The sequence below is a fragment of the Octodon degus genome, unplaced genomic scaffold (assembly GCF_000260255.1).
Source record: "Octodon degus isolate 3935 unplaced genomic scaffold, OctDeg1.0 scaffold00152, whole genome shotgun sequence".
In the NCBI taxonomy this organism is placed as follows: Eukaryota; Metazoa; Chordata; class Mammalia; order Rodentia; family Octodontidae; genus Octodon; species Octodon degus.
In genome coordinates, this window is record NW_004524728.1 from 1,650,903 (window position 1) to 1,673,682 (window position 22,780).

Here is a 22,780-nt window from a genome sequence, read left to right on the forward strand (position 1 = left end):
GATGTTATTTGGAGTTCTATATGCTTTGGTTACCTGAATGTCAGATTTTTGCTCCATATTTGGGAAGTTTTCTGCTATTACTTCTGCCCATATTCTTTGTATATCATTTTTATTGACTTCTTTCTTCTCATTGATGGCTATTAATCTCACATTGTTCATCTTTGCATCATCTTGCAAGTATTGAATTATTTTTTCCTGCATCCTAGTTGTTTTTAAGAGATCTTTTCTTACTTTTTCACTAGCTGCAATGGTGTCTTTAAGATCAGAAAGTCTATTTTCACTTTCACTAAGAAGCTTCTGCCAGCTTGTAATTGAGGTTTTAATTTCCTGTATATCACTTTGAATCTGTTTCATACATTCTATTTCTTTCCTATATTGCTTATTCAAAGATTCCATCATTTTTATATTCTGCTCTATATTTTTATCAGTGTATTCTTTTGAAGCATTTAGTACTTCTTTGATTATAGTTATTACTACATTTTTAGTTCAGAAATTATTATGATCTGATTTCTTCTCTACCTTTCCGCAGTTCTTTCTTTACTTCCAACGCTATTATTTCAGAGACATGAGGTGTGTGATTTCCAGTTTCCTCTATGCTAGTGTCTTCTGCATTTTTACTGAGTGGACTTGGGGCCTGAGACTGCATTTTGCTCCTTCTTTTTTTCATTTTGTATACCACTGTCTTCTGACCTTTGATGTAGAGCTTAGATAGAGTTATTACCTTAGTACTAGGTCCAGATCTTCGAAGTTCAGATTCCTCCAGGTGGGTGTTGCTTGGATCTGGCTGCTGTGCTCCACTTCTTGCTACAGCCATTGGAGTTGAACCCTTTGTGTCACTCTGGAAAGATGTTCTGCTCCTGAATCGGCTGGGTGGGTCTTGCTGCTAGCCTCTTTGCAGGGAATTCTGCTGAAGGGTTCCACGCTGGTCCTGCACTCTGGGTGTCTTCAGGAATCAGCTGCCCCAGGTCATCTCACTCACATGCTGGGTCTGCACTTTGGGTCTTGACACATGACTTAGAAAACTCTGGTTGACTGAAAGTCTAAAGTTTTTACTTAGGCCATTTTTATATGTTAGTATCTGTAATCTGAGCAAAGAACTTCAAGGCAGCAATATGCAGCAGAACAACCAATGTTTGACACCTTTCATCTCACTTTTATTTTTAAAAAAGAAGTGTATTGTTTCAAATGTCTTATCTATTATTTTATTCTCTCTTTAAAATAAATTTTAAAAAAATAAAAACGATAACGAAAAAATTTTACAAGTCTTATGGAAAAGAACAGTTAATCTTTTAATTGTTTGATGAATCTTGCATGCCTATATCTGGTAATCTGAGCAACACATTTGATAATAATTGTAATATAACAACCATTGATAATCTCCTATTCTTGTTTTGTACCATTTTTATTGTTTCATATTGCTTTGTTTTGTCTCTGTTCTTGTTATCTTTTGTTTTTTGTTTGTTTCACCTTTAAAATTAAAATAAAAGAGTTCTAGTAGTGTAGCAGGAAGTATCTCTTAATATTTTCCACTGTGTCTTCCATGGCTACCTAGAGACATCAGACTCCTGGAGAGATGTAAAATACTGATCAAAAGCAAAGTTACGGGGGCTGGAGAGGTGGCTTAGTGGAATAAGCGCTTCCCTGGCAAGCACATAGGGCCTGAGTTCAAACCCCGGTTCCACCAAAAAAAAAAAAAAGCAAAGTTACTTACCTCAAATCTTTTGAATGTTGGCATAGCATAAAATAAACAATATACAATATTTCATTGCAATCTAAATGTACATTTTTGACAGATAAAATGTAACACTTGTTGAAAAAAGTTGTATCTAATAATAAACACAGAAATTGAGCTTTTCAGTCTGTGTTATATCTTTTCACAAACATTCAAAAAATTGTTCCCTATATCGTTTTATGACATCTAAAAAATGAAGGCATGAATATAAACAAAATATCAGACATTGTAAAATGTATTATCAACTAAGATTATTTTAAGCATGTAAATTTAATGCAAAGTCTCCTAGACTTGTGTAATATTTCCCAGAAAATCAAGTAGCAAAATCCTATTAGTGATAGTTTATTAGTAGAAGTTGCTTAATAAATTTCAAGAATGGATAAACTGCTGATGTGGATGAGGACACTATTCCCTACTGTTATAACTGTAATCTTCTATGAGAACAAAGGGCATTAAATAGCCATTATCCAGGCTAAGGAATATAATTTCCCTTTCACAAAATATGATTAGGCCTATTGGGGAATACTACACTTTGCTGTGATATTGATAGAATTGGTGCTGGGATATCCAATTAAACCTAGAAATTCTTACCCATAATATTAGATACAGAAAAGATTCTTACAGTAACTCTTCTACCTACAGCCAGATTCAACTAGATAAATAAACTAACGTTAGCTTCTGCAAGAACTCCCAGCCCTGACCTCTCTTCTGACTTGTAGATCCACTGTTCAGCTTCTTCCTTGTTATATCTACAGTACGACAGCAATTATCAAATTCAAAACATTTGAAACTACGCAGCATCATTTTCCACAAAGCAGTCACCTTCCTGGCATTCCTTAAGCATTCTGTGGTCATTCCAGTGACCAATGTTCAAAGCCTGGGCAAAAGCTCCTCTTTCCCCTGACCTGAAAACATTACCACAGTTTCTGACCAGCTCTGAAGGTCCAGTTCTCTCGGCATTGCTTCTCTCTCCCCGGCCCCATGCTTCTCAAACTGTCTTCTTTCCGTTTAAAGCCATCATTCTCTTTAATGTCTCTAGAACAATAGCACCCAGCTTTTACTGGTGATCTCTTAACAGGCATCAGCTCATCTAATCAAGGAAGTAGACTGCATTTCACTAGAAGGAAACTCTTTCAAGAGAAGTGATTTTGACTTTCTTCTTCACTGATCTGTTCCCAGTACCTAACATGGCTAGAACATACTTAGTAGGTATTCCATAAATATTCAGTTAATATATGAAATATATGCATAGTAGGTGTTCAAAAGATATTTAGTTAATACATGAAAAATCCATAACTCTAAAGTGTTAAATAATGATACTTTATGGCTCTCTTTCAAACACCACATACATCTTATACACCTGACTGAAGCACAAGTTCTTGATAGAAACCTTACAGTGAAAAGCTCTCATTCTTTGTCCTTGATCTTCCATTTCTAAATTTGAACCTAACTGCCTATTTTCTAGCTCCCCTAATGTCCAGCTAGCATAGGCTCCTACAAATAGCTATATTTATGTTTATACATATATGTGTAAATAACTATATTACTATATATAATGCATATAGTTATATTTATACCATATGCTATAGATTACTGTAAAAGCTATAGAAAAATCAAATTAGGAAAGAAAACAGGGACTCCAATCAAATTTAGGAAAGGTAATGTTGGCCTTATTGGTTGCATAACATTTCAACAAAACCCCAAGCTACATAAGGGAATCAGCCATGCCACTGTCTGGGAGACTCACAGACAGAGGAAGCAGCAGACCAGAGGCTCCAGGTGGGGTAGGAAGAGCGTGTTGGCCCTTTCCGTCTCCTCAGAACCTGGGCCTGTCCCAACTTTTCTTTCACCAACTTGTTTTTATTTATTTATAACCCACAATAACCCCAAATTAAACCAAACCTCCAATTAAATAATTCCTCAAATTATTAGGAATTTACTGTGGATTTAATTACATAAAAGTCTCAAACATTCTCAACTTCAAAATGACTGTTTGACCCACACAATTCCAATTCTCTTTGCCTTCCCATGTAATTTAACAACACGGTCTACTCCCAAGCCTCCCACTTGAAGTCTCAGTTTGCACACATAGACACTGAGTATCATTTTGCAGACAGTTTTGGGGGGGGGCAGTAGTGGAACTGAGCTCAGGACCTTGAATTTGCCAGGTAAGTGCTTATTCTACCAAGCTATTTCCCCGGTCCTGCAGATAGTTTTAGTACTTAGACAATGCAATTTTACTCTTACTATTTTGTCCCAGCCAGCTCCAAAAGAAAGGTTGGGTGAGAAAAGGAAAGTCCTACACCATTCTCTCCAGTGTGTAGAGAATGTGCGACAGAATTTAAATACCTCTAAATTCAAACCACAGCAATAAATTGTAATTCTTCTTATAATGAAGGACCAGATGTAACTCAAATCAAGAAGCAAAAGTCTAATCATCCAGAAGCTTGTTATAGTTCATCCCAGAACAGTAATGTCACTAAAGCAAATTCTAATAATCTAAAGTAAAATTCTGTATTGTTTGTCACAAATTGTATATATGGAAACATATAAAATCTATGTAATTTGATGCATCATCATTTGTTGCTTTTTTCTTTTCAGAATCAGGGACTGAATTCAGGCCATTGAACTCAGGCCCTTGCACTTGCCAGGCAAGCGCTTATTCTACTGAGCCATCACTCCAGCCCCCATTTGTTACTTTCACTGTCAATATTCTTTATTTTTATTTTCTACCATTTTCATATGGATAAGAACACAGAAAGCTCTGAGAATACCCCAAGCCCACTGAAAGGCTACAGACCTCTATGTTGAAAAACATTACAGCAATGGGAAGGGCATGACAAAGAAAGAGAGAATGCAGAAACAGCAACCACCAATAGCAAGCTGCCACAATTTTAGGGCATGTATATAACAAAATAAAACCCCTTAAAAACACCATCCAATTAAAGAGACTCTGTTAAATTTGTCAAACAATGGCTGTGACTCATCCACGTGGCTGACACTTACAAGGATCTACGAACTGCAGTACAGGGTTACAGGATAAATCCTGAGGGTACTTGACTGAGCTTGGCAGAAACAAAAGTTACATTTCTTGTTATATAGGTCTTGTTTTATCTTGGTCTTAACAATCTAGCATAAAAGCATTAAATTGAAGTATAAAAAGTAAAGCCATATTAATATGCTGAGCTATAAAAGGCTCAAGCCAACAACTTCTGACATTGCCAGTCCTACGGGTAACCCACTACTAGTATGGACTCCTGGACTATATTGGATTATTTTGCTGAATTCATGCACCTACAATATTTAAGCAGCAATGGTATACCCATCTCTGACAAAACAAAACAAAAAAAGTGTTTACAAATGAAAGGCCATTTTGTACCTGTATATACAAAATAGTCAAGATAGATATACAGCTACTTTCTCTTAATTCAATGAGAAGAAAGATTTGTACTAATAGTGTTTGGACAGGGTATCATGTCTGCATCTTGTACTATGGATACCCATTACAAGGACAAAAATATGCAATATATTAATTATTGAAACTGTCCTATTAATCAGTTTTGAAGCTGTCTCATTGTTATTTGTTTCTCAATAAAATAAATAAAAAATAAATAAATAAAATAAGCAACAAAAAAAGAGGCTCTGCTAGGTGTTGCCCTGGAAACCCTAAGCAAAAATGCATATTATCCTGCAAAGATCAATAAATTATGACCATTGGACTAAATAAGAGAATAAAAATCCCATAGCTGATTTTTCCCTTAATAATACAAATCAACTCAATTAATAATAAATAAAACCTAAAATCTAGCAATCTTTTATATAATCCACCCCATTAGCCAGACAGAGATTAGCACTGTTCTAATTCAGACTCAAATGGTATAAGGCTTAGTGTTCCTTCACACATTTTTATCCCTTCATCTTGCCCACAGCTAAAGGCATCTTCATAAACTTACCAAGAAGCTATGACCGCATCTGCTATTGTTCTTTAAATAATTTGAAGCTGGATGGAAGTAAGAGCAACATGAATAACAGCAGGGTAAAGTGACGCTGTCAAAATAGTGCTGACTTGACTCCAGTAGCTCCCCACACACACTGTGGCTCCTCACTTTCATATTCTCTTTCTTATTCATTACAGGTTGAGCATCTCTAATCCAAAAATCTGAAACTCTTTAAGCACCAACATGACACCACAAGTAGAAAATTTCACACTGTTATGATTTGTGTCTAGGTGTTCCCCGAAAGCCTCATGTAGTCATGGAGTGGTTTCTATAGTTTGTGATTAATTCTTGATCCAATTCTGGAATCATGAGTGTGAGTGCTACACTCACCCTGCAGCAGATAACCTGCACAAAATTTAAGAAGAGGAGAGAAGCTGGATAGAAGGTACAGATGCTGCCCCTCCCTTTGCTCTTTGCTGTTTTCCATCACCATGAACTGCTACCCTCTGCCATGTGCCACTCTACCTTGGAGCCAGCTGAATATGGACTGAAACCTCCACTAACTGTGAGCTTAATAAGCCTTTCCTTCTTAATTCTGGGTGTCAGGTATATGTCCCACCAACGAGATAAAAGTAACTTGAGACACACCATGAAACTTCATTTCATGCATACTATTAATAAAACTACTGTATAAAATTACCTACAGGCCAAGCATATAAAGTGTGTAGAAGACATAATAAATCTGTTGCTTAGACTTGTGTCCCACCTCTAAGACACCACTCTGTTTAGGTATGTGCAAATATTACAAAATCCCAAGCTGAGCTACTTACAGTCCCAAGCACTTTCCCCCAGGGCTGCTCACTTGGACAGATGGCACCGCCCTTCTTCCAACAGTTTCATTTCTGTCTATTTCACAATTCAAGTTCTATTTCCCAGCACCCTTGTGGCCTTTCTCAGTAACTCATCCTTCCCTATGCATCAGGGCTCTGCTGTATGTTTCACATCTGCTTCTTTTTATGCTTATTTTTGCCCATTCCTACTTCACCACCCTCCACCAGCCATTGACATTCTGACTACTTAAAAGTGCTAGTGATTCATGGCAGCTTCAAGAGAGTGGAATGCAAGTCTCAGACCAGAGTAGGCCCTTCAGACTAACTCCAGAACACTCCATTGCCTTTTTCTACACTAAATGAAGAGCAGAGTATTTCTACCCCAGCTCCTACTATTCTGCCAGCATGGGACAGACTCCCTGTTTATCCTGTGAACTCCTGCTCCACCATCCAGGACCAGTGCCAAAATCCCTTCCTTTCTGAGCCTGGCAGAAATCCATGATTCAGCAATCTGCATTCCTCTTTATATCCCTCCTCTAAAGTATTTTCCAGACCAATAGTCTTTTTTCTTAGGGCTGGGGATAGAATCCAAGGCTCCAGCTATGTCCGGTAAGCAATCTACCAGAGTATCATCTCTGATCCATTTCAAAGTCATTTGGAGACAGTCTGACTAGGTTGCATAAGTCCTCCTCCTGCTGCAAACTCCTGAGTAGCTAGGGTTATAGCCATGAATGGTAATAGTCACTTTTTCAACAAGTTTTCTACCCTGTACAGAGTGTGAACTTCTAGATTTTTACTTGCGGTCATACTATCAGCAACAAGCACAGCAGTAACTATGTACGTGCTTCCAAAGTGTGTTATGAATTGATTTGCACTCTCATTTAATCCTTCAGTCCTGATCTCATGCACATCTTGTGCTGTACTTCCATCTCTCAGGCAGACTTTAAAGTCATTAAAAACAAGTGTTTTCTTATATTTTCCTATTTCTCGGGATATGGCTGCAAGCACAGACACTAAAACATTTGTTCATTGAATGGTATACAGCACTCCATCATCTTCCCAACCTAAGAAACTCAAGATTTGGCAGCACTTTTCTTTGTACTTGCTCACAGGGAAATCAGCGCCTAGGAGAGTAAAGACTAGAAAGGAAGCAACCCAGTGGAGCTTCCCTGAGGAAGGTAACAGCTCAGTGCAGGGGCTGTGGCATTTACTTTATGAGGAGCCCCATGATCACTGCGCATATGACCTCTTAATATAGTTGAGCTAGACATTGGTGAGAAAACAGTTAAACAAAGAAAGTCAGGGCTGGTAAGTCCCGGAGGAACAATGCCCACTGATAAAAATCTGCAATGTTTATTCCCTGTAACAAGGTGAATAAGTGATATTTGTTTAAAAATCATTGCAAAGTATTTCCAGCACTGTATAACCCAAATTCAGAAGAAGAGTAATGATTTAAGTCCTGGCTCAGGGTCACAACTGTTGAAAACGGAATCAACCACTAAGTATCCTTAGTTATCATCCAGAACTTAAACAATGATAGGCAAGGATATTGAGTTGGACCAGAAACCCACGTGACAAATTAAAAAGAAAATAAAGAGAAAAAATTAAAACTACACCACCCTGGGATGATTGAAAATCTCTCCACACCTTACCAATCCTACCTCCAAATCTTTTTAGAAAGTGGCAAACTGTGACTATCTTAGGTACAAGAAGGGATGTCCATGGTCCCAGAAGGGTAAAATGAACGAATCTGGAAAAGGATTTGCTTTACTGATTCCCACAGCTGATTATTTCCTTGCCAGTATTTCTTGTCACAGAGTTTTGCAGGGTAAGTGGAGAATTAAACAGTGCCCTATTAACAGGAAATGTCTCTTCACCATTCCCAGACTCTATAAAGAGATATTTTCCCTAAACAAAGCTGGTCTTTCTACTCCTCCAACTAAACTCCTCCTCCTTTTTCTCTTATTTCTAACTGTGAAATCTGACCTGCCCTATGAGACTGACTAAAGAACCTTCCTGGGCTTCACACACCCTGCCCCCTGGCCTATAATCTATAACTATGTGAGCCCATTTACCAAAGGCCAGACAGACCCCCTACTCTCTTGCACTGAGCTATGTGTCCAATGGCTTTCTAGCCATAAAACAATGATCTTTTGCTCCCCATCTCATGATTCTAATACTCCTTTATTTTCTAATCTGTTGAGAACTCAGGGGGGAGGCAGGGACCTTTGCACTGGCTCTCCTCAGAGAACTCACCAACATATATTTCTAAGGAATACTCAAAGGCAACACCTTAACTCCATACATTGCCCAAGTAAATTGTTTCCACTGAAGAAACTCCACCGTCCAGAAGTTTATATGATTCATAATCTGAGCTTAGAGAATTTATTCGTCTTTAGGTCCAGAATAAAAAGAATCTACCCATCACTTGAGAGGTCTTGGAATAAATGGCTTCCTTGTATAACTGATGTTTATATTCAATAATTTTAAATCCTGTTTTCTCTTTTAACAATTCTTTTTGAGGCTTTCAAACAACAGCAAAAAAAAATTCTATTACCCTAAGTTATACAAATTACATTCAATAGCTTCGTTTATGTCTTTAACATGGTATTAGAAAGCCCTTCCAGCCGTGTGAGGCCGCATGTGCCTGCACTTCCAGTTACTTGAGAAACAGGCAAAACTGCAAGTGGAAGGACATCCTGAACAATTTAGCAAAATGCTGTCCCAAAATTTTAAAATTTTTAAAAAGAGTAGGGATGTTGTTTAATGCAAAATCTCTAATTCCAATCACCACTACCAGAAATAAAATGTAAAAGAAAAAGAAAGAAAAGAACATGGCATTCAAATGAATACCAAAAATATAGAGTGTGATCTTCCCAAGATTGTGCTATTTTAATTTTTTTATTTCATCAGGGAAACAGCAATTGCAATAACTTTATGTACTGATGAATTGAGGTTAAACAACCATACAGAGGTCAGATGACAAATGTCACGGTGAACTACCATCAGAATATAGCTTTCTTTGATTCATAAGTTACAGCACTGGAGCAGGTTGCTTTCTAACTATGTCCTCAGAAAAAGTCCATTATCTCATTAGACAGTTTCTTTTAAGATTCTGTGAGGAGCTTTTGTTGTGGGGAGTTATATACAATGAAAATTCTAAAATGCATTCAGGAACATCAAGGTATTAACAAAAACAATTATCTTGCAAACACCCTGAACCAATTTTCTCTCTGTGTCCTGGGCATTCAATCCAGGGCCGTGTGCACTCCAGGCAGTGCCCTTTACCACTGACCCACACCTCCTAGTCCTTAAGTGGTCCTTCTTAACCACCAAAAATAAAACTAAAAACTGGCTAATAATGCACAGAGTTAAACAATTGCTAATCCCTTGATTTATTTAGAAGATTTATAGTGTTAGCCAATTAGCTTTCTCTAAACAATATTTACTTCATTTTTACCACAAAATAAGCTGATAATTCTAATTCATATGCATGTATAATCATAATAAAAAAGACACCAGGGAAAAATGACCAGGAAATTCATACTGATTTGACTTATAAAACAGACTATATCTAACTAAAGGAGGAAGAGAAGTTTTAACAAAAGCAATACTTAACACATTATTTTCCATTCACGTTTCTTATTTGTAGCAATAAAAAAGATTTTATATCTCCCTTCACAAAATCATCACTAAATTTTTATTATCACAACCAAAATTTCCTCTGGGATATTTTCCCATTTCTTCTTAATCATATAAAATACAGAGGATTGACCCTACAAACCTTTGAGCGAAGTTCTCTCCCTCTTCATAGACAAGAAAATCCAGGTCAACACAGGTTGGCTAGCTACTCAGCTGCAGAGTCTGGAGCAAATTCCAGGTTTTGCGACTTCTGTAACACTGCTGTTATGGAGGCAACAGCAACTGTTCTGTGTTTTCTAGTAGCTTTCCAATGCCAACATCAGTCTTAACTCTTCTCCTTCATCACAACCCCTTGTTCTTCAATGGTTCTAACTGTGTTGTTACTGAAATTAAATTAGCCATCTATGATTTATAACTGAGTTTTATCTAGCACAATATCTTTCACATACTAGTTGACTGATATTTTGTGAGGTTCACTGTCACTAATATCTCAAATGATATACAGTTTCTGCATTCTAATAAACGCCTTTATGTCTTCCTCTTACTATGTCCCAGGGGCCATAACTTGTGCAATGTATAGACAGATTAGGGGGACTGTCGCATGACAATTTAGGTAACAAGAACACAAATTACATGCAATGCCTTTGAATCCCTCCATTGTAGAGAAGCTCAGGTTGTTCACTGAACTCTCTGCTCTCTCCTGAGCACCTAGTCAAGGTAGGTTCACCTGACCTGCTTCCTATTGGATGGCTAGATGGATGGGTGGACTGGAAAAAGGATGAACAGTGGACATGAGGTATTTAGGCTTTTGGTTATAAAATCCACTTGAATTAGACTATTTATTTTCCAAAGACATAATGCGAGGTTATATAGTTTACTTTGGAACTCAGATATATTAAAATCCTATTTAAAATATCTCTAATTGTCAACCAATAAGACACTACCCTCCTATGTGAGGCCAAGTCACAGAGAGCCTCTACAGATGGGGAGAGGTACACAAAGCTCATTAGAATTATTTATAGGAATTAATTTTTAATTTTTCTACCAATTTGTTTCATATTATAGTCAGTTATAAAAATGTTTCATTCAAATTTTGTTTACTAAAATAACTTTTTCTATGTCTTCAAACAATGAGAGAAATGATCTTCTGTAAGAAATACTTACAAGTATAAAATCGAGTAGCTTCAAAGTGACCATTCAAAGGTCAAGTTGGCCTTGCAAACTTCTCTGAGTGAAAACAGCTAATCGCTCCATCCTGTGGAGCAGCTAAGAGAACATTTCTGTTTGTTCAACATCATAATTTATTTTCTATTCATTAAACTGTTTGGTTTCTGCACAAAATACATTTTAATAAATGAAAGAATAAACATACCAAATCAAAGCAGGAATTATGTTTTTACAGAGTTAAAATGCAAATGTTCATAGAATTCAAAAAACAGAAACTGTTTGTTTGATTGATTTTTTGTTTTTTTCCCAAGATCTGAGAAGTTTCTGCAATTATGGCCACTGAAGGTGCCACAGAACAAGCTTCTAACTCCTTCATCTGTTCTTCCCTGGAGCCCAGTCTTCAAGCCCCACAGGAAATTCCAGAGTACCAAATAAAAATATTCATGTTAATGTTAGACTTAGAGGCAAGATATTCCTCTGAAATCAAATGTCCATTAACTGAGAAATGGATAAAAAAAAAAGATGTGACATTTTTTATCCAATGAAGTGTCACTCAGCTAAAAGAAAAAGTCAAGGCTTCTAGTAGGCAAATGGATACAACTAGAGACCATACTCATAAGTGAAATAAATCAGACCCACATGTGTAAACATCACACTGTCTCCCTAGTGCAAGGACCTGAAAGAGTAAATAGGATCTGAAGGTACAATGGATACTGTGAAAGGGAAGGAATCTGTTCAAAGGGAAGGAAACAGCGGGATGAGGGAAAGGACAAAAGAAAGAAAGAAGAAAGGGAAAAACATATGTGTGTATATAGAGACTAGCTTGGATAACTGCACTGCTGATTTTAGAGAACAGTTACTGCTTATTTCTTTTCTTCTTTTTAATTTATTCTACCAATTTTTGACCAGTTTTGCATGCTTACGTTTTGTAATCTGAACATCTAATTTGAAGACAACAGCATGCAATATAGCAATCATTGTTGAATTCCCATCATTTTATGTAGCAAATTTTTTTATTATTTCTATTGGATTTCTTTTTTAACTATTTTTTATTTTCATTTTTTAAAAAATATGTACTGGGAAGCTGAATGTTAAATTCCAAATCATTTGCTTTAGCATCAGCCATGCAGCCTCTGAATTGCAACCTTTCTTCTTTCTCCCAAAAGTAAGTTTAGTCCAAAGTATTAGCTGCAGATAAATAAAATCTCAGTAAAATAATAAAAAGAGTCTCAAACTAGAGTTGATATTTGGACAGAAAAAAGATTCCTTCTTTGGCAGCAGTTGGCTCTCAGGCTCTTCATGACAAGTGTGACCCTGAACTAGTTGCCTTGGTCCCCAGATCTGAGCAGGCACCTTCAAGTGAACAGAACCTGGTAATTCACTAAGCTCTCCCTCAGTTCTCTGAGAGCACTAGTGACACCACATTAGTGACACCATCCCCTGCGTCTTCACAAAATCACTCTGCTTGTTGGCTTCCCAACCTCATCCCTACCCTCATATGTGAGGCCAAAGCCACAGAAAGCCTCTAGAGATGGAGGAGGTACACAAAGCTCATTATGAAGTCTGTGTCCATTAAACCATTAGCAAAAAGTGCAACATAGAGGGTAATTTGCCCTTAAGTGAAATATTAATTAAGTGACCTATACTTTTCTTCACCCAGACCACATATGGCTTCTATAACTTGTTCCACAGTGCTTGACCATTTGGAACATCAGTTTTCTCTTGCCTTAGGCATTGGGACAAAGTAATCTAAAAAGATCCTTTTAAATCTGAAATGCTTAAGCTGTATATCTTCCATGTCCAATCTTCATCACATTCTGTCTCACAAAGTCCTCCTATTACACCTCCTTTGAAATCAATGTAGCTGTCTCTTATAGAAAAGATTCACAAGCCTATAGCCTCATTGCAGATGTCCCTGGAAGTAAAACAACTTGCAAAGATCCTAAGTTCACCATTAACCAGGCAAATTCTTCCTGAGATCCCTCAGAGCTGTAAAATCCATGAGTAAGATGAATGTGCTTTTTTTCAGGTAAATATACAAATAACTTTGGAGGCAGCAACCTAAAGATCAGGATATTTTACCAAAAGAACACTTCATAGTTCAATTCTTTGTGAGAAGGGAAAAAAATCATAGAATTTCTGAAAACCTGGGACCCTTTTGGAGGGAGTGCTGAGGAGAAAGGGAGCAAGTATAAGACACAGTATTACTACTAAATAGTGAAATATGGTCTTTGTAATATTGTTGTTTGTCTATTTTGAAACCAAGGCCTGAACGTGTCACAATTAAAGGGTCATGTCTGGCACGGTGAACTTTTTTCCTATTTACCTAATATACTAAACTTCCCATAAACAGCTGGTATGTGGCTCATTTATCACAGCACTTCCAGAGTACATAGCACAGCAGCAGCTCTTTAAGTACCAGATGAGTAAAGATAAGGGTTTTCCCTACAACAAAGAGTCTTTTGCTGGGCAATTCAATTTTAAGGCACCCAGGGAGCAAGAGAAATAACCACAAGTTATTTCTGGTGATCTGTGGACAGAATCAGTGCTTATGCCTGAGAAACTGTCGTGCATCAGTGATGAAATGAGAAAGGTGGAAACAACATCGGCAATCTATTCAATTCATGCACCTGTGATTTATTGTGAGACCATGCCCTTCCTACATGTAGCTATTAAAGTTCCTCTCCTTATCAAATGATGAGAACAGCAGACACAGAGAGAGACAAAGACAGACAGAGGCAGAGAAAGACATGACAAAGACAGAGAGAGTCTTATTGAGAAAACTGTAAATTGGGCCTTGTTTTTGGCACCCCAGTCACTTTTTTAAAAATACTAGTAATCCACCATGAAAGCTGAATGCCTAGGAAACCCTCCCTCCTAGAATTATGCAAGTTGATCTTCATGTGTGAAGACTGATCAGAATTTACCAAGAATTAACCAAGAACGACACTGACTACAGAATTAGGTTTCTTTAAAACAGCAAATAATGGTGTCTTCAGACAAATAAGAGAAGTAGCATGAAAGTGGAATGTGAACCTTGAACCTAAACCTAAATGCTCCAGGTATACAGTAAAAAAAAAAAAAAATGGTGTGAACAGAATAAGCAATTCCAGTAAAATGGTGGGTGCACAGAGCAGACCAGTGTCAGCAAACTAGTCAACCTGGTTCAGCATCAAAGTGGGACTCCACAAGCCAAGACATCTAATAAGGTTCAAAGAAAAGAAAAAGCTTTCACAGCTACCAGAAGAACATATACAAAATCAATCTGAGTTGATCTCAGGCTTTCCTTTAATGGACAACCTCCTAATCATGCTAATGTCTTGATTACCATAATGCAAAACACTTTCAAGTTAAAAAAAAAAAAATCCAGCTGGTTACCACAACACAGGTATTTGCAAGAATATGTTTAATGCATACACACCCCTCCAACTGTTAGGTAACAGGGAAAAACAGTACAATTATTATTTCTTGTTGAAAGCACTGTTATCTAGATATAAACGTATGGTATTCCAGGTTTGCATGGTAAAAACGTTATGGTAAGTGTCCAGTGCCTGTGGAAGTATGTTTGTATATGGAAAGTACAAATCTCAAGTAAAAAAAAGGCATATTTTACCCATCTTGCCCGGTGGAACAGCTGCAGCTGAAATTGTTAGAAATTATAAATTGTGTTAACTTTTGAAGCAGCACTGGTGTTGACTCACAGTAGTATAAAAAAAAATACATTCAGGACTGTTATTCTACTTGTAGTAATCTTTAAAAGCCAAGGGAAGACAGACGGACAGATTTCTGTGAAAGGTCATCTTGAGTGTTACAGTTAACAGACATGGGAAAAATACAATCATTTATTTTTAAATGAAATCAATAGAAAGGAAGTATTTGCATGGATATGTGACTTTGAAATTAAAGTTAGTCTTGAAATGTAAACAAAATGTGGACAGTGGAATAAGAAAAAAATCTTTAAAAAGTGTTCAGAAGGGTACCTGTCCACAGCCACATACTTGTGTGAGGCATTCCCTGAGGGCTGTCAGGACTAGGGGACAAGGAGTAAGCTCCCTAAGCAACTACGCTTGCCAACTCCTCACTCTCCTGGGACATTCTGCCCCATAAAGCCCCTTTCTCGTGCATACACACAGCCTAAAGGTCACCTCAAAACCCAGCTTGGCATTCACTGCTTCCATCTTTTTAACTGGCTTTTCAGCCACCTCTCTCTGATTTTACACAACCACACATCTGCGCATGCAATAGGACAAAACCACAAGTAAACATCAGATAACCGATGGAAATATTTTGTCTAGTGTTCCGTCCAAAATAATCTGGGATAACAAAGATACAAATATTAATCATTACCTATTTTAGAAAAACTACAGTCAGCAATTCCATTATCCTAACTGTAAGTATTTCTGCAGAAATAAAGCCTCACACCCAGAATTTAATCTTCACTCAAAACAGTCTATTACCTGTGCCTAACGGACCAGAGCTGTTAAAACACCACCAAGTAGTCAGACCAGTCTGAATGTTTAATCCAGAAACTCTAACTACACAACAAAGAATACACATTGCTGAGTCCCCTCATCTAATTAAATATTTTGAGGCTGGAAACTCTTTGTCACAAACAAAATCACTGAATTCCATCCAGGAGTCTGTTCCACCTATAGTGCCCATCTTTCTAGGACCCATGAGTGCTGCAGTCTGTCTCTGAAGACCACCCGGTAGAAATAAGGAAATGCCCTGTCAGACCCCAGGAGGAGGCCCAGGCTTGCCCCCCCAGTCCCGGCCCCCACCACCCAGCAGGTTCACTAGTTTCAAATTCTTCTGTTTGGTGCTGTCTTTCCTCTTTGATGTTCTTTGGGGTGAATATTTCTTTCTCAAGTGGGCTGGACCCCGTGTAGCAGCCAGAACTCTTCTTAAGGCTATGGAAATGAACATGTCTTGGCAACAAGCAAACAGCTCTCTGAAAAGCCACACATGCAAGTGCTCCTCACTGAGGTCTCTGAGAAGATGTCTTCTCCTGCTGTGCTCAGGCCACATCTGCTCTTCAACAGACCACTCTCTGGTGTTTGTCCCTCTCTCCTTAAAACATTTCACATTTCAATTTTAGGGAACTTTCTTTGGTACTAGGGTACTTTACCAATGTGCTGCATCTTCTTTTTGTTTTTAAACTTTGAGACAGTGGCTAAGTTGCTCAGATGGAATTCAAACTTTCAATCTTCCTGCTTCAGCCTCCTGAGTCTCCAAGATCATATGTATGGATCATCGCACCCAGTTGAAAGCCACTTTGTTCTTTTGTTCTTTTTCAATTCCTTTTAGCCTTTATTTTATCAGTACATATTTGCACTTCATGCAGCTTATAGTCTATCTTGGAGAGCGGCCATATGTACATACCACAGCTTGTTTCTTTTTAACCTTCTTGCCTTTCCCTCCCTCTTCCTCCTTCCTCCCACAATACCCTGTGCCATTTTTATTCTTGTTGCTCATGCTATGATATACAATGCTCATATTAACTGAGGTTCTGAGGTCCCTGTATGTGGCATGTATTTATTCTACTTATTTCCCCTTCCGATCCTCCTCAGCCCTCGCTCCTTTCCCCTTGGACTTCTCTATTGTCAGAGATCTATCCCCTTGTTCCTTTCTGTGCATCTATGCAAAGTGCTTCTTTTTTTTTTTTCTTTGCCTCACTCAAATAAGAGATGCCATTTGGTATTTAAGCTTGAGTGTTTCTTTCACTCAGCATAGATCCAGGTGCATCCATTTTCCTACAAATGTCTCAAATTAGTCATTCTTTATTGCTGAAATAGTATTCCGTTACAATCACATACTGGAGTAGATATCTTGAGCTTCCAAAGAGATTTTTTTAGAATTATAATCGAGGTAACCTTAAGAGCATTCTAATGTAATCTTTAAAAATATATACGATAGGTCATTGACATAAAATTATGTAGTAGTAATTTCCAGTCACCGAAGTGGTAATGCTGGCTATGGTATCTGGCCATGAACAATTTCATATTTAATATTAACCATAGATATAACTATAAATAATGTAGAAAGAAGGTGGATGTTCCAGCAGTCTCCAAAATGCACTTTTATTAACGGTTGATTGTTTTTAATTTTTCGTGTTTACCAAGCGCAAAAGTCAAAAATCTACTCATTGTTGTCTATATGAATCTAGATGGAGATAAAATCTTGAGTAGACATAATGAAGAACCAAGATCTCAGAAATGGATTAGATCATCCAGAGGCCACTAAGACAGAAAAGAGGGAGGAGGAAAAGCATGCTTTTACGTTAGCCTCAGATATGCAGTGTTCCCCAAGAGCCTCACATGCTGGGGGTTTCCAGAGATGACTGAATCATGGGCTGCTACAACTGGCTTGCTGCCAGGAGACAGGACCTTTAGAAGCAAGTCATTCGGGGCAAGATCCAGAAGTAAGTCTCTTCCTCTCTGGCTCCCTCCTCCATGCTTCCTGGTCCCATGACGTGAGCAGCTCTCCCTGCCCCGGCCCCTCTCCTATGCCATTTCTCCTTGGAGCTGGCCAACTATGGGCTGAAACACTGAGCCCAGGTAAGCCTCTCCCCTAAGTTCTGGAGCTCAGGGCATCTGACCCAGCAACAAAGAAGATGACTAAATCATCTACATGACACTGAAGGACTATTTCCTGAGAACTGAGGTTCTTTATGGAAATACTACAAATAAGGCTTACACCAACACAGACCTCCTGAAAAAATAGCATCAAGGTGAATTCTTTGTCTGCGATGTGCCTAGCAGTGGGTAGATGAGAGGAGTCTACAGTCAGCAAGACAGAGCATCTGAGCTAGCCCATAGTGTCAGCACAGCAGCACTCTGTCAAATACACCAGGAGGAGGGAAGGAAACATGAATTTTGCCTAGAGAGGGAGCTTAGAAAAGATCCCATGGAAGATATGAGTCTTCAACTGGATATTAAAGAAAGAGAAGGAGTTAACTAAAAATATAAGTGGGAAAGGGAATACTTTAAACAAAAGAATCACTATCTACAAACCCTCCTCTCCCCAGTAGCTTGGAGTGAATAAAGCCAATCTACCAATTTTAAATGAGACAAGCTGGATGTCTAATTACTGCCAAGCTTTCTCCAACAGCTCTTTGCTTCCAGCTGGTCACATACGCATTATCTACTAAAGTGACCACTAAATTTGCATAATCAACACAATGCTCCCACCAGTAATAATATTAGGATAAAATTTAAGAAAACAAACATAAAACAATTAAAAGAACAGATCACTGCTATGGCCAGTTGCTCACCTACAGCCTCCACCCCAATAAAGTAGGTGGAAAGCGTTACTTGCTGGTCCAAGTATACATTTTATTAAGCATTTTTTTACAAAGACAACAATATGTGATGTATTAATTACTCAACTGTCCTATTAATCGGTTTTGAAACTGTCTCATTGCTATTTGTTTCTCAATAGAATTAATTTAAAAAATACTTGATGGAAAATTAAAAAAGCATTTTTTAATCTTAGTATAAACTGATAAAATTGAAAAGCTATACATCTGCCTTTAAACTCTACTACTTTCAGTAAATCAATAAATACTTTACAGAACAAGATTTTTTATCAGATAACCATTACTCTTACCTCCATAGGAAAAGCTTTGAAATTAACAGTGTGCTCAGATCCACGCTGGTTTTCTCTCCCCCAGTGAAATCTTACTTCATACAGTTCAAATTCATGCCCTTGAGGCAATGGTCCTCCTGAAAGCACTGAAAAACAAATTTTATTGAATTATACCTCATATTTAGTAGCACAGCAATATAAACACTAGAGGGTTTCTTTTTTCATTACGTTCATTTGATTGTCTGGCCAATGAGTTCCCATGAACTCTACTTTTACTACAGTCAAATAAGAAATACATCACATCTATAAAGTACAGTTTAATATGTATCCATCAGTATAAGCAGACTTTAGGTTAGAGAATAAAGGCAAGATAAAAGCACCCAAGAAGAGAACTAGTTTTAAGTCAATCAGCAATGAAGTCACACTTAAAAATAGAATGATCATTTAGCATCACATGCAAAGCAAACAAAACAAAGTTGTGATAAAATATTAACAAAACTCAAAATATTGTCAGGGCTTGTGTAACCCTGTTTCTTTTTCTCATTTATGATATAATCCAAAACTTCGTTCCAAGTAAGAGTGCACTAAAGGAAGATGAAAAATATATATTGACACAAGAACCTGTCTTAAAAGTATTAAAGTACCTTCTTCAGCTAGGCATTCCCAGCACTATGTGTGACTTGAAATAAAGCAAGAAGCCAGCTTCAGCACAAATACAATTTGCTCAACTGTGGGTATTTTTCCTCTAGAAACTCCCAATTATAAGCAGTATGAGCTAAGAATTTTAGGTTGCTTTTATTGAAGAACTAACAACCCTTACCACTACCACCATCCTAGAAGTGAGATCTTTGAAATGGATTCTTATTCACACTTGGGTTGGACTGAAGAAGAAACAGTCTAGACTTCTCCCCTAAGAATTTCATCCATCACCCTCAACTCAGGGGAAAAGAATGCAAATTGACATTGTCATATTTATTTGGTTGGTTGATTTTTATCAAATAATTATTTCTAAACAGAAATTAAGTCTGCTTATATCAACATACATATAGTCTGAATGTGTAAAGCAACAAGGAAAAAAGGGAAACGAAGAGGAAAAAAACAATGGGGCAATAAGGCTATCACACCAAATGAAGGTCACAAAGTCTTTGCTAAAGGTCACTCAAAAAGTTTGTTCTTAGCTTTCCAGCAGCTCAAACCAAGGGAAAAAATAGAGTATGTTTAGAAGTACATAATTTTAAGTTTTCAAGTGGATAAATCTCATACTGAAGGCAAATGAGGTGGAAGTATGACTGTGAGCATAAAACTGTCTCACAGGAATTTTGAGCTCATCTTCATTCTTGGCCTGCTTTAGGTCACACAGCAAATCCACAGGGTGAGTGCTGTCCTCATGAACAAAGGAGAGTGGAGGGCTGAGACACACTAAGTATGATCTGCCCCAGTTACCCAGTTAACAAACCCAAGCCAATGTCTGGAACTGGATTCTTCTGACCCACGTACTAGGGGTTACACAGAGACAGGAAGCCCAAATTTTATCCTCTTTAAGTGTGATCTAAAATACAGTGAATTCTCTGTGCATAGGTTTTTAAACTTCAATTTTTTCTCTAAGAACTACGTATCATCTTATGTTCCAGACAATAAAATTTAAGTACATGGATCAACAAAGTTTACAGAAACTCAGAATTGTGGTACAGGCTCAGATCATCTTCCTCTTCAAACGCAGCCACAATGTAGATTTACGAACGTATAAGATGTTTTACTTCAAGCAAATACCACAGTTTCCAAATAACCTCATCACTCTTTCTATTCCCTTGGCTGTATAAACTTGGGCTTAAGAAGAACTGGGAAAGAGACTGAGAGTCTACCCACTGCATACTCCACTTTCCCAACCATAAAAAGAGGAACATTTTTCTAAGTCCCACATTGATTTCCAGGCTACATCATGAGGAGAACACACAGCCCTTTTCATGTACAGCAAAAACCTGAGCTGATGCTTCCCTGTTGCTTCAGAAAGTGAGTTTTGTAACTCTCCATTCTTTAAGAATGTAATAAACTTGCATTAGAAGACTCTCCGCTCCAAGCTGCTAAGAAAAAAGCGTGACATGAAACACACGTGAAATGAAAAAGAGGATTTTAAACCTCTCCATGCAGAACCTCTTCATCTCATATACTCAGAACACAAACACACACACACACACACACACACACACACACACACACACACATACACTTACTTTATGGAACTCATAACCAGAGTCTACCAATACTTCTTTATGGAAATAGATGACACAGCTGGTCCTCACGAGGATTTTAGAGGGCCAAAAGAAGATGAAGGCTACAAAGCTACTCCCCACACATGACCAATGTTTAGTATTTCCTTAAAGATCATCTTAAAACTTGGAACTAGGCTTTATGTTTTGAACATCCTGGGAATTCAAATTTCACAGATTCATGTCTTAGAAGAAAGTCCAAGGGGGTCCACTGACCACCTACTATATTATTCTGGACACTCCGTTAAACATTTAGGATATGTTGATTTTTTACAAAACATAACATTTTCAACCTGTAGATTTACATTCTTTGATATTTTTATATCTCTATTAAACACCAGTTTTGTGAGAATCAAATCCCATATGATTTGCAGATGCTGTTAGAGTTAACATTTTTATGTATTTAGCACAGGGTCTACAGGGTCTCACTACACAGATCGGACTCATGGTGATCCTCCTGTTTTCAGCCTCCCAAGCACTGGGATTACGGGTGTTACATTTCACTTGTTAACATTTTATTTAGTATTTAAAAATTGTGCAGAGTAAAATTGATCTGTTGTTTTCACAAGAAATCTTCACCATTTTCTTTTTCTGGAATTTCTATTAGTGCTATGTTGCAGTACGTCAGTATAGTTATTAAACTTTTGCTTACAAATAAACTGTAAATTTGTCCATTTATGAAGATAATATTGCTGTTTAGTATCTATATGACAGGATTATTAACTGTGGTGTCATTATGTTTGATTAGAGCACAATGAAACAGCAAACCTTCATGGTTTTTATATCCTATAGGTTGAAGTGGATACAGAGAAGGGAAGCATTTTGCCCTGACCTGGTTGTCCAGAGTAAGATGACAAAAAGACTTTTAGCCAGGAATCAAGCCCTGAAAGCTTTTCAATTTACTGCAGAAAAACAATCCAAAATTAATCTACACTAAAATCCATGTAGACATACAAAGCCATAAAAAACCAAAGTACTGAATTCAGAATTTTATAATGTCCCAGATAAAAGTATTACCTGTTCATCCCATGAGTGACTATGTTTATAGACTAAAAATAGCTTAAAGCTCAATTTTACCTATTGGTAACATCCTCTTGAAGTACTCTCCCTTTTTACAGCTTATATTTTTATAAGGAAACAGGTCATATCAAAAGGAGTTCACTGTTCCTACATTAATGAATATAAAGTTTTCTGAGTGGTACTTGGTCACTATGTAAGAGATTTATTCATTAATGATATTAGGTTCAATAAAATTACAACAAAACAACATAAAACTTATAGCAATGATTTTTCTTGATTCCTTAGAATAACAACCTGTGAAAGAATAAACTGTAAACTGATGTCACTGTTACTGCCTCCATTTCTTTAAACGCATGTTACTAAGTATAGTCATTATGCCATTTTTAGATATAAAAGAAGCTCCCAGAGATTCTGTTGAATGTGAGAATCAAATCCCATATGCACTTGATATATGTACATTTACCTAAATCTATCTAAGTGTCTATGATTCCCCATTGAAAATCAATTTACAAAATAATTCAAAGCTTGTTGTTTATACATTTTGAGATCAACTCATGCTTGACCACGCACTGACCTCTAGGTCTATAGAGTGAATGG

The 22,780-nt window shown here is 37.3% G+C and overlaps 1 protein-coding gene across 2 annotated transcripts in view; it reads right to left on the reverse strand.

Annotated features, from left to right (window-relative positions):
- The window catches only part of Ca8 (carbonic anhydrase 8), a 136,510-nt gene that overhangs the window by 102,580 nt on the left and 11,150 nt on the right, over window positions 1-22,780 (reverse strand). For both annotated transcript variants that reach the window (XM_004642355.2, XM_023702453.1), the window contains exon 3: window positions 18,918-19,042. In XM_004642355.2, the coding sequence (XP_004642412.1) occupies window positions 18,918-19,042 (125 nt within the window). The remainder of the gene's footprint in view (window positions 1-18,917; window positions 19,043-22,780) is intronic.